General features: G+C 41.4%; 1 protein-coding gene and 1 pseudogene across 4 annotated transcripts in view; one reads left to right on the forward strand and one right to left on the reverse strand.

Annotated features, from left to right (window-relative positions):
• Nucleotides 1-838: 838 nt before the first annotated feature.
• Nucleotides 839-15633, reverse strand: part of PAAF1 (proteasomal ATPase associated factor 1) — a 43898-nt gene continuing 29103 nt past the window's right edge. For 2 of the 4 annotated variants that reach the window (XM_047691053.1, XM_047691054.1), the window contains exons 8-12: nt 11430-11521; nt 9972-10087; nt 7741-7823; nt 4832-4914; nt 839-1256 (exon numbers count right to left, since the gene is read on the reverse strand). In XM_047691053.1, the coding sequence (XP_047547009.1) occupies nt 1179-1256; nt 4832-4914; nt 7741-7823; nt 9972-10087; nt 11430-11521 (452 nt within the window). In that variant the 3' untranslated portion in view covers nt 839-1178. Of the gene's footprint in view, nt 1257-4831; nt 4915-7740; nt 7824-9796; nt 9852-9971; nt 10088-11429; nt 11522-15633 lie in introns of all 4 variants that reach the window. The other 2 variants (XR_007120884.1, XR_007120885.1) reach the window with 2 other exon arrangements.
• LOC125078546 (tetraspanin-3-like) lies at nt 1602-2528 on the forward strand (annotated as a pseudogene).

A 15633-nucleotide genomic window follows, 5' to 3' on the forward strand; every position in this document is an offset into this window, starting at 1 on the left:
GTGGGTTAAGCCACTGCCTTCGGCTCAGGTCATGATCCCAGGTCCTGGGTTCAAGCCCCACGTGGGGCTTTCTGCTCAGCAGGGAGCCTGCTTCCTCCTCTCTCTCTGCCTGCCTCTCTGCTTACTTGTGATTTCTCTCTGTCAAATAAATAAATAAAATCTTTAAAAAAAAAAAAAAAAAAAAAAAAAAAAAAAAAAAAAAAAAAACTCTTCTGTGGGTTTCTTGTCAACCAAATGAAATTCAAGCTCCTTACCTAGGACTCAAGCCCCTTCACTGCTTGGGCCCGGCCCACCTCTCTAGCCTCATCCTCTATAGACCAGCCTCACCACCCCATGAGTGCTGGGTTCCAGCTATGACGAAAGTGCCCTTTATTATTTCTTCCTGTCTCAAGCTTTAGCATGCATCAGAATCACCTGGCTGCTCTACCCACAGAATTTCTGATTTAGGGCTGAGGTGGGGCCTAGGAATTTCTATTTCTATCAAGTTCCCAGGTGATACTGATTCGGCAGTTAAGGGACCACACTCAGACAGCCACTGCCCTTACAATGATAGGATTCAACTTTATTACCTGTACATGGACTGATCAACCCTATCAGTTTGCCTAGGACTGAAAGTCCCACATAGCAGAAAACCCCTCAGTCCAAGGAAAACTGAGACAGTTGGCTTCCCTACCTGTATAGGAATCATTCACAGGCTCCTGCTTAAAGGATAGTTACTGCTAACAAGCAGTCTTTCTCTACAGGTAGGCCAATAGGAAGTGCCTGAGAAAGGAGTTCCATCAACTTGAATGGCTTTTTGCTGGAGTAAGAATATTTAACAAAGTTTTTCAAATTCAGACTCTTCCAAACACATTCTCTTTATTTCCTTCAGAGCACAGGCTTTAGTCCTCTGGTCCTTGTAAACATTTAACACAATGGTATGAGATCAAAGTGTAAGCATCCATGTCCTTGCCCTGTGCTCTTGGGGTGAGTGTATATAGGGAGTACGTGTGAGCTTCTCACTCAGTTCACAGTAGGTCTTGTCATGGAATGATACTTCCACATGGGGCAATGGAGCTGATTTTCTGTGACACCCAAAGGGTGCCCCAAACAATAAGGGGCCATGGTCCTTGAGAAGGACTAATGTCTTTGTTGATTAGAGCCAATATTTTTCATTAACTTCATCCTTTTCCAAGGAGTCAGAGATCAGAGAGCTGATAGCGTCGCACAAGACCATCTCGACAGCATGTGTAGATCTGCTTCTCCCATGCGGCTACCTGGAACATAAAAGTTCAGAGCTCAAAGGAAGCCTGGGAGTCTTCCATTTCAAGAAGATAGAAGCTCGTCATTGATCTCCATTAGTACAGTGAGTCTTAGAAGCTCTACTGACTCCAAAGACAAAAGAAGAATTAGATCCATGACCAGTATTTTAAAATAGACGGTTAGGATCCAGGTCCCTTAGGACTACAGAACAGAGAAACTAATCAGCCAAGTAGAGAGCAAACCCCTTAGTGTGGTGCATAGTTGAGGGCAGAGGGTCTGGATCTGGGAAAGGAGACGACCCAAAGACTGGCTGGTGTATCCCTGAACCTTATAAAATTATATTCAAAGAAGTTCTCAATATGTGCCTGCCTGAGGGGATTTCATCGACTTCTCAAAGAAATCTGAGGCAGCAGGTACGTGGAGGAGTGAGGCACATGCTGGGGCTGCACCACAGCACCATGGGCTGAGATGAAGGCCACTCTAGGCTCCGCCACCACTACTGCCACCTTGCTTGGAGAGCACATGGTGTCCGTAGGGCCGCCAGCACCACGGATGGACAGCATCACCTCCTCCAAGACTTCTGGAATTTCTCAACCTCATCTTCAGGGTTGGGGGCGGCTCACATTCTGGCCTTTTAGGCTATGTGGGAGCCCCTGTCTTCATCACTTATGATGACAACGACCACTTCTTTGAAGATGTGCATCCTCTCATCCCTGCTATAATTATCATTGCTATGGAGCCCCACTTTTCATTTTTGGGCTGACTGGCTACTGTGCCCCAATCTGGGAGAGCTGCTGTAGATGTGCAACATTTGTCATCATTCTACTCTTGGTTTTTGTCACAGAAGCTGTTATAGTGGTTCTGGGATACATTTACAGACGAAGGTGGAAAAATGAGGTTGATCAGAGCATCCAGGAAGTAAGACCTACAGAGGAACCAGCCCTACAATGGAACCAGCTAGTCAGAATGGGAATAATAGGGATTGGTTCAAAGAAACCAAAAACCAGTGTCCCTTTCAGCTGCAGCAGAGAGACAGCCAGCACCCCGTAATGGTAGGTGGCCCACTCCTCTGACCTCCATGCTGAGGGGTGTTGATGTCCTAGGGGTGAAGGAGCTACAACCAGTCACGTGCATGTGACCTGGGAGGGCGGGCCCGTGCAGCTCCTCAGTGGCTAGATGTGCTGTGTGCATGCATTATACTATGCAGGAGTAGAGATCCTGTTTATGAGCTCCTCACCACTGGCGGAACCTATGCATATGAGAAAATGCACGTCTGCGCTTTTTAGTCTTGTTCTGCTTTGGAAGGTGAGTCAGGCAGGTTTACTTTTAGTAGTTCAGCCACATTTAGTTAAACCACACATTACACAGGTGTTGGACAGAGCAGCTTGGCTCTTCATGTGCCCACCTATGATTTTCTTTTCCCTTGTTCTATCTGACTCTCCATGTCCCTAAGTTTTTAGACACGACAGTGAATATTATCATTCCAGAGCCATTTGTGAGTTGCAAGTGTGGAAGAATGAGAGGAGGACCTGGGCCTGCTTCTGTTTCCTCCATGCAGCAACAGAACTGCTGCCAAAGTATCGCTGGGTCTTTTCAGTCTTTACAGCAGAGAACACTTGGTCAAGGGATTTTGGGGAGAGAAGGAGGAAGCCAGCTAAGGTTAAAGTTAATACCAGATGGTGCCGCTCATCAGTGTCCTTTTAAAAAATATACATTGCAGTTCAATAACATAGCATTGTACAAAAATGACCAAAATAGTTCATCTTCAAAATCAGACTGATTCTTGAAACTAGAGGTTCTTAATCAACCTTTATAGGAGCATAATATATGCATTTTTAAAAAGATTCTATTTATTTGAGAGAGAAAGAGAGAGTGAGAGAGAGTATGAGAGAGGAGACGGTCAGAGGGAGAAGCAGACTCCCTGCGGAGCTGGGAGCCCGGTGCGGGACTTGATCTCGGGTCTCCAGGATCACGACCTGAGCCAAAGGCAGTGGCTTAACCAACTGAGCCACCCAGGCGCCCCTATGTGCAAGTTTTTAAAAACAATTTGTGGGTATGTGTGTATGTTACTGTATTATTGAGCCCACTCATCATAAATCTAAACTCATTAGGATTAATGTACCCATGCAGGCTAGCAAAACAGTATGAAGATGAGATCTCAATTGAAAGAAAAGAAGAGGGGCGCCTGGGTGGCTCAGTGGGTTAAGCCTCTGCCTTCGGCTCGGGTCATGATCCCAGGGTCCTGGGATCGAGCCCCGCATCGGGCTCTCTGCTCTGTAGGAAGCCTGCCTCCACCTCTCTCTCTGCCTGCCTCTCCGCCTACTTGTGATCTCTGTCTGTCAAATAAATAAACAAAATCTTTGAAGAAAAAAAAAAAGAAAGAAAAGAAGAGAAAAAGCCTGAGACTCAAAGGTTAAGAACCATTAATTTAGTGGAAGAAGCATGAATTCTGGAGGTAGCTTAATCTCAGGTGTGCTAATGTGTACCTACATGACCTAAGGCAACTTTCTCAATCACTCTGGACTCCAGCTTCCTCACTTATAAAATGAAAATGGTATGTTGATTCACAATATAGAACAGTATGCAGGAATTTTAAAAATGAAGTGGATCTATTTGCATTTATCTGAAAAGAGCTCTAGGATGTTAAAAAAGTCACAGAACAATACATATAGAATGTTTTCAGTTATGTACAAACTAAAGATAAAACTATATTATCTACATAATTACATAAACACAAAGATGTAAGTGAAAATTTTCCAAAAACAGTCTTGAAAGATACATGCCCCCCGGGGCGCCTGGGTGGCTCAGTGGGTTAAAGCCGCTGCCTTCGGCTCAGGTCATGATCCCAGGGTCCTGGGATGGAGCCCCGCATCGGGCTCTCTGCTCAGCAGGGAGCCTGCTTCCCTTCCTCTCTCTCTGCCTGCCTCTCTGCCTGCTTGTGATCTCTGTCAAATAAATAAATAAAATCTTTAAAAAAAAAAAAAAAAGAAAGAAAGATACATGCCCAAGTGTTAATGCTAGTTACTCCTGGAAAGAAGAGCAGAACTAAAAAGGTCTTAAAGGGGACTTGAAAGTTGTGTAATTTTGTATTGTTTGAATTTTTATAGGTATGTATTAGCTGTATAACTAAAAAAGTATAAAAACAATAGAAATAATAATACTTATGCCTCAAGAATAATAACAACGAAATAAGATACATGTAAAACATCCAGCACAATGTCTAGTCAATAATATTATTTCCCCTTTTGTTTTTCTCTTTCTAATCAAATGAGATAAACAGTCTTGAATTTTAAATAATAATAATGACAGCTAAATATTTATAGAAGATTTAAAATTTACAACTATTTTTCATATACATTATCTCATTACTCTCATTTTATAGAACTGACAGACTGAGGTGGTGAAATGATTTTTCAAGTTTCTAAAGCTAAAAAGTGGTGAAATCACTTCTGACTCAAAATTCTCACTGACTTTTATCTCATCCGTAAGTATTTTATCATTCAGAATGCCCACAAAGTAGCTGGATTCAGTCCCCTCAAAAGCCTTAGATCTCAGGTGGGAATCACCCAGGTGCCTCTCGGGCCTGTACCTTGAACACAGGGTCACAGTCAGCTCCAGTGAGCTCAATGAGATAGTCTAGGTCTTGCTGGACAATGAAACAGCTTCCATCACCTAAAAGGCAGAAAGAAAAATTTAGAGAACTAAAGAAAAGCTGCACGCAAAGGAGCTTTTAAAAAAAAATCAGTATTGTAGTTTATTTCAGTACATCACGAGCCTAAAGAAGTTTATCCCAAGACCCAGAATGGCAAACAGACCTCATTACATGGGTCAAATATGAGGACCTACAGTGGCTGCCTAGAATGCTGGGTTAGAGGATCTGAAGGACAAGTACAAGCTCAGTAGGAAGAAGGGTTGTCTTTGATGAGCAATACCTGCCAAGGGCACAGAGCAAGTCACTTCAGGCTTACAGAGGACTGCAAACTTACCCTGGCGAATGATTTTTAACAGGGACTTATCCATATACATGTTTTAATATGCTCCCAAATTATTCTTCTCTCTATAAACTTGACTGGATACATGAGGCAAAGGAGCAAAGTTGTTATACCAAGAAATAAAAGTATATTTATTTTTAAACTTAATTTTCTTAAAAGACCATGGACAAATGAGACTTGGGATGATCTGTAAACTGCTAAAATAAAGTAATTTTTTTATTATTGTTTTACTTAATATAAAAATAGTACATGTTAATTGAGGAAAACTTTAAAAACAAGAAACAGAAATAAAAAAAAAAAAACACTCCATCTACCCCTAAAAGATCACTACTGTTAATGTTTTTAATGTATTTTTCCAAACCTTTTTGTGCAAAATTTTTTAAAAGATTTTATTTATTTATTTGACAGACAGAGATCACAAGTAGGCAGAGAGGCAGGCAGAGAGAGAGGAAGGGAAGCAGGCTCCCTGCTGAGCAGAGCCCAATGTGGGGCTTGATCCCAGGATCCTGGGATCATGACCTGAGCCGAAGGAAGAGGCTTTAACCCACTGAGCCACCGAGGCGCCCCCTTTTTGTGCAAATTTTATTTTACATGGTTGAAAGCATACTACATAAAAGAATATCATTTTTTTTAAAAATTTTAATTTATTTGACAGACAGAGATCACAAGTAGGCGAAGAGGCAGGCAGAGAGAGAGAGAGAGAGGAAGAAGCAGGCTCCCTGCTGAGCAGAGAGCCCAATGTGCGGCTTGATCCCAGAACCCTGGGATCATGACCTGAGCTGAAGGCAGAGGCTTTGACCCACTGAGCCACCCAGGCTCCCCTAAAAGAATATCTTTATGCATAAAGTTTTTCTGTATCAACATTGTGACTTTGTAAAGAATCCAGGAAAAAATTTTAATTAACCTTTTCAAGCTTTTTAAAAATGGAAAAACTGCTGCTGAAACAAATATTAATTAATTTTAGTTTATCTGTTAATCAACCTATACCCCAACCAGCAGCATACAGAAAGACCTTATCCTTTTTGGTATTATTAAAAATAATCTTTTTTAATTTAAATTTTATTTTATTTATTTTAAAAGATTTTATTTATTTATTTGACAGACAGAGATCACAAGTAGGCAGAGAGGCAGGCAGAGAGAGAGGGGGAAGCAGGCTCCCTGCTGAGCAGAGAGCCCGATGCGGGACTCGATCCCAGGACCCTGGGATCATGACCTAAGCCGAAGGCAGAGGCTTTAATCCACTGAGCCACCCAGGCGCCCCTAAATTTTATTTTATTAAGTAATCTCTACACCCAACATGAGACTCAAACTGACAACCCAATATCAAGAGTTGCATGCTCCACCAACTGAGCCAGCCAGGCATCCCAAAAATCATCTTTTCAATAAAAGAATTATTAGTTTTTAGAAATACTTATATAAGTATTGATAGGTGAAATAATAAAATGTCTGTGATATATTTCAAAATAACACAATGGTTGGGGATTATAAGGGAAAGTGTAAAACAAGATGAAACAGGATTAGCTATAAACTGGTAAAGGTTGAAGCTACATAATGGGAATATCAGGTTTATTATGCTATTCTCTCTACCTTTGTATCTCTTTGACAATTTCCATAATAAAAAGTTTCTAAATTGTTTAATCTGGTAATTTCAATCTCCTCTCTAGTAAAAGAGTTCCAAAGGACCTCTAAGATCATCTATATCCAACTTCTAAACTGGTACTGAATTCTATTCACAACACCTTGCAGATTGGCCAGCCAGCCTATGCTTCTCCATCCCAAGCATTGTAGTGCTCTCTACAATGCCAGCTTCTCTCTTAACGAGACAGAACATTTTCCTTACACTCAACTGAAATGTGGCTCCTGGTAACTTTCTTTCATTGGTCTTAGTTTCATCCTCTGAAAACAGTTATATTACTATGAATAAGGCACAATCACTACTTTCAAGGAGCCTGAACTGGTCGGAGATATAGACAATCACAGTGTAGGGTGATAAACACTGTATGATAAATACATATGCCAAAGAATTGTGGAGAACCATACCCCTAGCCCCACCATAGATCATGCATTTAAACTTAAATTTATTTGTTTTTAGAGAGAGAGAAGGCATGAATGGGAGAGTAGGGGTGGAGTGCAGGGACAGAGGCAGAGGGAGAGATAATCTTTTTTTTTAAGGGTGGGTAGGGGAGGGACAGAGGGAAAGAGAATCTCAAGCAGGCTTCACACCCAGCATGGAGTCCATCGCTGGGCTCATTCTCACATCCCCAAGATCATGACCTGAGCAGAAATCAAGTCACTCAACCAGGCCACATAGGCACCCCAAGAGATAGAATCTTAAGTAGGCTCCACACAGCATGGAGCCTGATGCAGGGCTCAATCTCGCCACCCTGAGATCATGACCTAAGTGTTAAAAGTCAGATGCTTAACAGACTAAGCCACCAGATACCCCTAACCTTACATTTAAATGAACTACAGGAAGCCATCTCTCTCAAGGGGTCCCTGGACCCACCTTGGCTGGCAATGAATCCATCTCTGAAACTCAGCAGGGACAGAACTGGTGCTCCAGATCTGTGGATAACTTGTACTGGAGCCCTGGAATTCAAAGAAAAAGGAGCAACTGTACTTTCTTCTTCAAAAGCAACAATTGACTATATTCAACATATAGGACTAACCACACAAAAGCAAACAGGACAAACGTGGACAGAGATTAAACATTCATATAGTTTCGTTCCTGGCAAGATCCTTAAATGGTAGATTCAGGTAAACCACTCAAAACCACCCTTGGAGTGATCTAAACATGTCTCTAACTAAACAGGTCACTGAGCTGAATGAACTAAGTTACCACCACCAACTCCAGTTTTTAGGGGAGACCTGACAAGAGTTTAAGATAACAATGTTAACATATGTTAATTATTTTGCTTACAGACAAAATTAAGACAGTTGAGAGTAAAAAAAAAAAGATACTTGTCAGATATTACAAATGTCAGGACTCTATGAAATGAAAGAGAAAGGTGAATGAGAATAAATTTAATATATATGTAAAGCTGATTTTCTTTCTTTTTTTTTAATCTTAAGTAGGCTCCACGCTCAAAGTGGGGCTCAAATTTATGACCCTGAGATCAAGTCACACACTCTATCAACTGAGCCAGCTAGGTCCCCCTGTAAGGCTGATTTTCTTCTTCTTCTTCTTCTTCTTCTTTTTTTAATATTTTATTTATTTGAGAGAGAGAGAAAGCACAAGCAGGGGGAGCAGAAGATGGAGAAGCAGACTCCCCGCTGAGTCTGGGTCTGAGTCTGAGTCTGAACCTGTCATGGGGCTCGATTCTAGGACCCTGGGATTATGACTTGAGCCAAAGGAAGACGCTTAACCAACTGAGCCACCCAGGCACCCTGGCTGATTTTCTAATAGTGACCAGACATTCCCTGAAACTCCATAGAGTAAAAAACAAGAACAAAAGTAAAGCAATTGAAAATTTGGAAGAAAAGGTGTAAGCTAGTCACCTTTCACTAGAATTTCTTTACTGCTCTTAGAGTAAAGCCCAAACTCCTTTGGATGGTACATGTGTTCTTTCTAACAAACTCTTACTTTCCTGTCTGACATCACTTCTAACTGCTACCCTGTCTGCAGGGTATATATTTGTCATATTAAACTACTCAGATATCCCTGAAAGTGCCATACTTCCACATGTCTTCATGCTTCTCTATGTGCTATTCTACCTAGGGCAGATTCCTCTCTTCATTTGGTAACTTCCTACTGGACAAGATCCAATTAAAGCTTCATTTCCTTGGAGAAGAATTCCCACCTTCTCCTTTCTCCTTCTCAGCGCTTTCTCAATTTCCTATGTAGAGCCCTGTCAGCCCACTGACCACACTGTATCACCAATGTCTTTTAGTTGCCTATCTTCACTGTTAGAATCCAAGTGCCTCAAGGGCAGAATCTGTATCTTTTACTTCTGGTTTTCAGGGCCCTGCACAATATCTGGTCACCACAAAAGCCATTCAGTAAATGTCAGCTGAACAAAAGAAAGGAAATGGAAGGAAGAAGGGACAGAATTGGAGAAATAGGGGCGCCTGGGTGGCTCAGTGGGTTAAGCCGCTGCCTTCGGCTCAGGTCAGGATCTCAGGGTCCTGGGATCCAGCCCCATGTGGGGCTCTCTGCTCAGCAGGGAGCCTGCTTCCCTCTCACTCTCTCTGCCTGCCTCTCTGCCTACTTGTGATCTCTATCAAATAAATAAATAAAATCTTTAAAAAAAAAAAAAGAATTGGAGAAATAGTTAAATCCTGGGATGAAGAGGTTGTGTGGTTCTCTCTGGGTATCTTTAAGACCAGAATAAAGCCCATTTCAGATAGGTTATGATCAAAGCCAAAGAAACACAGCTGGCTTACTTGAACTAAAAATGATCACTCTTAAGCCAATCCAGATTTAATACCACTGAGAAAATTACTGAGCTCCTTAAAATTAAAAGTTCTATACAATCATTTTAAGTGAAACGTTAGTTCGTTAAAGCTCAGATTCCAAAGCCATCACTACAATAGGACAATCATGACAGCATGAATCAAATTACCTTTAATATGATTCCAGGAATAATAAGAACAACCAGACCACTCACACTGGAAAACCTTTATAAATGGAAAAATATACCCTTGATTCAACAGTCATCTATGCTAAATCATTGTTAAAGCTAATAAAAATTTCCATTCTGTAGAAGACCTGCATCATGCAAATGAATGGTGACTCACCTTGGACTCCTCACGTCCAGCTGATAAATGTTTCCATCCTGTGTCCCAGCCAACAGCAAGAAGCCAGAGAGAAAAGTGCAGCAGTTGAAGGCATCTGAGCCAACAAAGAGGAACACCTGGGAACAAGTGGGAGCCGAAATTGCTGCTTAAACATTGTTTTCAGAAATAAGCAGACACCAAAAAAAGGAAAATTTTCCTATTTTTAGAGACATTTGCTTTTCTCTCCCTTTAAGTACTCTGCTTCTAAACAAAGTATTCAACAAGGACCAAAGAGGAACTAGGCCCCGAAGAGGACTTCAACAGTGTATGCACGACCACACCCAGATGCAGCAGTTTTCAAACTACTGCCCCTCAACACACTGCCTCCCAGGACCCACACTGCCTCCCACGACCCTTAGTACCCAACATCTTTCTTCTGCTTCTCATTACAACCCTCCTTTTGAGAAACACTTGCAATTCACACATTTAAATTTTGTTCCTGTCACTTCTGACAACCTTTTGAAGGGAGACTACGTAGGAAAAGAAACAAGCTTAAATAAAGTGGCAATTTAAAGAATTATAATTCTGCCTGAAAAAAGGAATTATCAGATTTTGTTGTTGTTGTTCTCTACTCTTAGCTCAATCTGATCATTTCTGCCTCAAATATTCTAAAAAGAAAGGAAAAAAGCAAATCTGGCCAAACAAACAAAACCTGTGATTTCCCTTCAGAAGGAAAAGCAGTGCAGAGGCGATACGACCAGAAAGAGTGATGTTCCTGGAATGTCATTTCTGAAAATGGAAACATCACTAGAACAATGAAGTAACAAGAAGAAATGAAAATACAAAATCTATAGCCAACCCAAATCATTAAAGTTGTCTGGGTGAGGCTGATGGGCAAAATCAAATCCCAGGGAACTCCGGGCTTAATGAAGAATAGTATGCCCAGTGCAAAACTTCAGCGGCTGAAGGAAAAAAATTCAAATAATTCTTCCATAAGAGACATTCTGGTCACAGTTGATCAAAAGTCCTGAATGCATGAGTCCTTGACTCAGAATTTCTTCACATTACCTTGGATATGGAAGGGAATCTACATAACCTCATCATTTTATACACAGCACGCGGAGGCCCAGAGAGAAAGTGACTTAACCAAGGTCACAAAGCAGTAGAGCATTTAATCCTCATCATATAACCCTACAAGGTGAGTACTACTATGCCCAATTTAGTGATGAGGAAACTGAGGCTCAGAATGGTTAAGTAACCTATTAAATGTCACAACCATTGTAGAAGAGCTAGGACCTGAATGCTGCCCTTTCTCCAAATTCCATGCTCTTAATTGTTACACTCTATTGCCCTTTACTCCTGCAGCTTTCTCAAAAGATGAACACAGGGAACAAGCAGAAATGTTTCCAAAACCGCTTTCCAAAAATCAGAGTGATCCAGCATGCCCCAGAGTTCCAAAGTCTTAGAGGAACCACTTGCCGGCTGCCTGCTCTGCAGTCCCAAGCACTGAAGTTTCTTATCCTCCCGTGCCAACAGCAGCATTTTCGACTCTGTTCCAACCTCCCGTTCACCTGCATGACAGATAAACCATGTCAACAATGGGCTAGGCCGATCAGCTGGCAGTGCCAGAAAGCACAAATCCTCATGGCTGTTTATTGAATTCCTCTTAGTGATTAACTTGCTAACTTAAAAAAACTTTTATTATATTCTGTATCTTGACTGTTCGTACTGTTTAGATGTTGGTACACATCTATCAAAACTCACAGAACTGATCATTTAAAAGGGTGACTTTTGGGGCACCTGGCTGGCTCAGTTGGTAGTACATGCAACTCTTGATCTCAGGGCTCTAAGTTTGAGCCCCAGGTTAGGGATAAGAGATTCCTTAATAAATATATATTTTTAGATTTTATTATTTGAGAGAGAGAGAGAGCAAGAGTGCACATGGGAAGGGCAGAGGGAGGAGAAAGAATCTGAAGCAGACTCCACACTGAGCCCAGAGCCCAGCACAGGCCTCAATCCCATGACCGCAAGATCATGACTTGAGCTGAAACCAAGAGTCAGAAGGTCAACTGACTGAGCTACCCAGGTGCCCCTAAATAAGTTAATTTAAAAATATATAATAAAATAAGATAAAAAGGGCAACTTTTACTACATGTAAAATACATATCAATAAACCCAACTTAAGAATATTAAGTCATTTGGAATGTGACAGGATACCATATTAGCAGCAGGGGCATAATGTTAAAATGTTAAAACAGTCTCTGCCCTCAAGGCTCTTATGGTCTGCAGCAAATGAAATTTATTCATTCACTAAAATCTTTAGTGAGGGTCTACTATGTATTGGACACTATTCTAGGTGCTAAGGAAATAGTAATATACGAACAGACAGGGTCCTTACTCTCAAGAATTCTAGTGGAAATAGGAAATAGTGGAATAGGTAAATAAACAAATAGGATATTTTCAGACAGTGATGAATTCCACAAAGAAAATAAAAAAGGAAAATCTAATCAATAGTGAGTAGATGTGGAAGGCTGAGTGAGGAAAGGTAATTTTAAATTTAAACTTCAACTGTAAAAAAAACTCCATGAGGGGTACCTGGGTTGCACAATCAGGTAAGCATCTGACTCTTGGTTTCTGCTTAGGTCATGATCTCAGCGTAATGAGAATGAGCCCTGCTTCAGCTCTGTGCTCAGCTTGGAGTCTGCTTACGACTCTCTCTCCCTCTACCCCAGCCCCACCAGCTCAGCCTCTCTTAAATAAAAACAAACAAATAAATCTAGCAAATAAATCTATCTTTAAAGAAACTACATGGAGGCCAGGTTTCAACTGAGATCTGAATGGTAAATCAGAAATTAGTCATGCAAAGACCTTTGCGAATTAAAGGCAGTATGACACGAGGCTGGAAAGGAATGTGGAGGTCAGAAAGTGTCAAGTGTTGTGATAAGCCAAGTGAAGTGGATAGGATTTTAATATATGTATAAAAGGAGGTCACTGGAGGAGAGTAGGGATGAAGGAGAGCAACATGACTTGATTTGTGGGTTGTTTTTTTTTTTAATGACCACAAATGGTTGCTCTGAGGAGAATGGATTATAGGAGACTAGTAAGGGGCACCTGGGTGGCTCAGTCGGTTAAATACCTGCCTTCGGCTCGGGTTATGATCTCGGGGTCCTAGGATCAGGCCCTGAGTTAGGCGCCCTACCCAGCTGGGAGTCTGCCTCTCCCTCTCCCTCTAAACTCTCCCCACCTCTCTCAAATAAATATATGAAAAAATAAAAAAATATATATATATATAAAAAGAAAAAAAAAAAAACAAAACAGGGTGCCCGGGTCACTCAGTAAGAATTATAGGAGACTAGTACGTGGTGCCTGGGTGGCTCAGTCAATTAAGCATCTGCCTTTGGCTCAGGTCATGATCCCAGGGTCCTGGGATCAAGCCCCACATCGGGCTCCCTGCTTGGCAGGAAGCCTGCTTCTCCCTCTCCCACTCCCCCTGCTTCTGTTCCCTCTCTCACTTACTCTGTCAAATAAATAAATAAAATCTTTTAAAAATAAATAAATAAAATAAAAAGCATATTTTCATTTAAATTACTTTAAATTGAGATGCCAGGGTGGCTCAGTTGGTTGAGTGTCTGCCTTCAGCTCGGGTCATGATCCAGGGTCCTGGGATTAGTCTCGCATGTGGCCTCACGCTCCTTGCTTATCGGGGAGCCTGTTTCTTCTCCCTCTGCCTGCTGCTCCCCCTGCTTGTGCTCTCGCTCTCTGACAAATAAAATCTTTAAAAAAAATTACTTTAAGCCAATACATTTTTTAAAAACTTAACCTTGTTTTAAGTAATATTTGTGGGCTATCTTAGGTTTGAAGTAAAATATGTGTATTAAATATATTTAATAGTACACTACTGAAGATGTGTACTGTCTGAAATAATCTTATCACTAATTACATATATATCACACTTTGGGAAAAGATTCATCCTATTAATTCCAAAGAGAGCTCAGGAAACATCTGGTGGTCAGCAACAATTTTAGTTCTTGGACCACAGTACATCTGCACGGGAAGTTTAAGACAAGAGAGTACCTACAGTGTGTCAAAAGTGAAGGGCAGGGGCACCTGGGTGGCTCGGTGGGTTAAAGCCTCTGCCTTCAGCTCAGGTCATGATCCCAGGGTCCTGGGATCGAGCCCCAAATGGGGCTCTCTGCTCAGCAGGGAGCCTGCTTCCTTTCCTCTCTCTCTCTGCCTGCTTCTCTGCCTACTTGTGATCTCTGTCAAATAAATAAATAAAATCTTTAAAAAAAAAAAAAAAAAGTGAAGGGCAATGGGGCACCCAGGAGGCTCAGTCAGTTGAGTTTGACTTTGACTCAGGTCATGATCCTGGGGTCCTGGGATTGAGCCCTGCATCAGGTTCTCTGCTCAGCAGTGAGTCAGCTTCTCCCTCTACCTCTGCCCCTTTCTCCACCCATGCTCTCTCTGTCTCTCTCAAATAAATAAACAAAATCTTAAAAAAAAAGTGAAGGACAAAATTAACCCAAATCAGTTGAAAACCTATGTCCACATAAAAACATGCACACAGATATTTATAGCAGCTTTATTCATATTCGCCAAAACTTGGAAGCAACCAAGATGTCCTTCAGTAGGTGAATGGATGACTAAACTGAGGTACATCCAGACAATGCAATATTATTCAGTGCTAAAAACCCATAAAAAGATATGGAGGAACCTTAAATGCTTATTACTAAATGAAAGAAACCAATCTGAAAAGACTGTATAGTTTATGATTCTAACTGTAACATTCTGGAAAAGGCAAAATCATGGATGCAGTAAAAGTATCAGTGGTTGCCAAGGGTTATAGGAGAGGAAGGGATGAAGTGGTAGAGCACAAAGGATTTTTCAGGCAATGAATCTTCTGTATGATACCATGATAGATACATGTCATTATACACTTGTCCAAATCCACAGAATATACAACACCAAGAATGAACCTAATAAAAATTACTTAAGTGACAATGATATGTCAATGTAGGTTTATCAATTATAACAAATATACCACTCTGGTGAGGGATGTTGATAAAATGGTAATTGGGGAGGCTGTCTGGGGCAGAGGGAGTATGAAAACCATACCTTTTTTTAAAGATTGATTGATTGATTGATTGATTTGAGAGAGAGAGCACGTGTGTGCAAGTGTGAGTGGGAGGAGGGGCAGAGGGCGAGGGAAAGAATCCTTAAGCAGACTGCACTGAGCGTGGCGCTCAACATGGGGCTTGATCTCATGACCTGATCCAAAACTAAGAGCTGGATACTTAACCGACTGAGCCACCCAGGTACCCCGAAAACTGCACTTTCTGCTCCATTTTGCTGTGAACCTAAAACTGCTCTAAAAAATAAAGTGTTTTCTTAAAGATTTTATTTTTAAGTAATCCTTACACCCAATATGGGGCTTGAATCCACAACCCCAATATCAAGAGTCTCACATTCCACTGACTGAGACAGCCAGGTGCCCCTAAAGAGGGTTTTTTTTTTTTTTTTTTGTAAAGATTTTATTTATTTGACAGACAGAGAGATCACAAGTAGGCAGAGAGAGAGGGAAGCAGGCTCCCTGCTGAGCACAGAGCCCGATGTGGGGCTCGATCCCAGAACCCTGGGATCATGACCCGAGCCGAAGGCAGAGGTTTAACCCACTGAGCCACCC

This window comes from Lutra lutra, chromosome 10 (genome assembly GCF_902655055.1).
Source record: "Lutra lutra chromosome 10, mLutLut1.2, whole genome shotgun sequence".
In the NCBI taxonomy this organism is placed as follows: domain Eukaryota; kingdom Metazoa; phylum Chordata; class Mammalia; order Carnivora; family Mustelidae; genus Lutra; species Lutra lutra.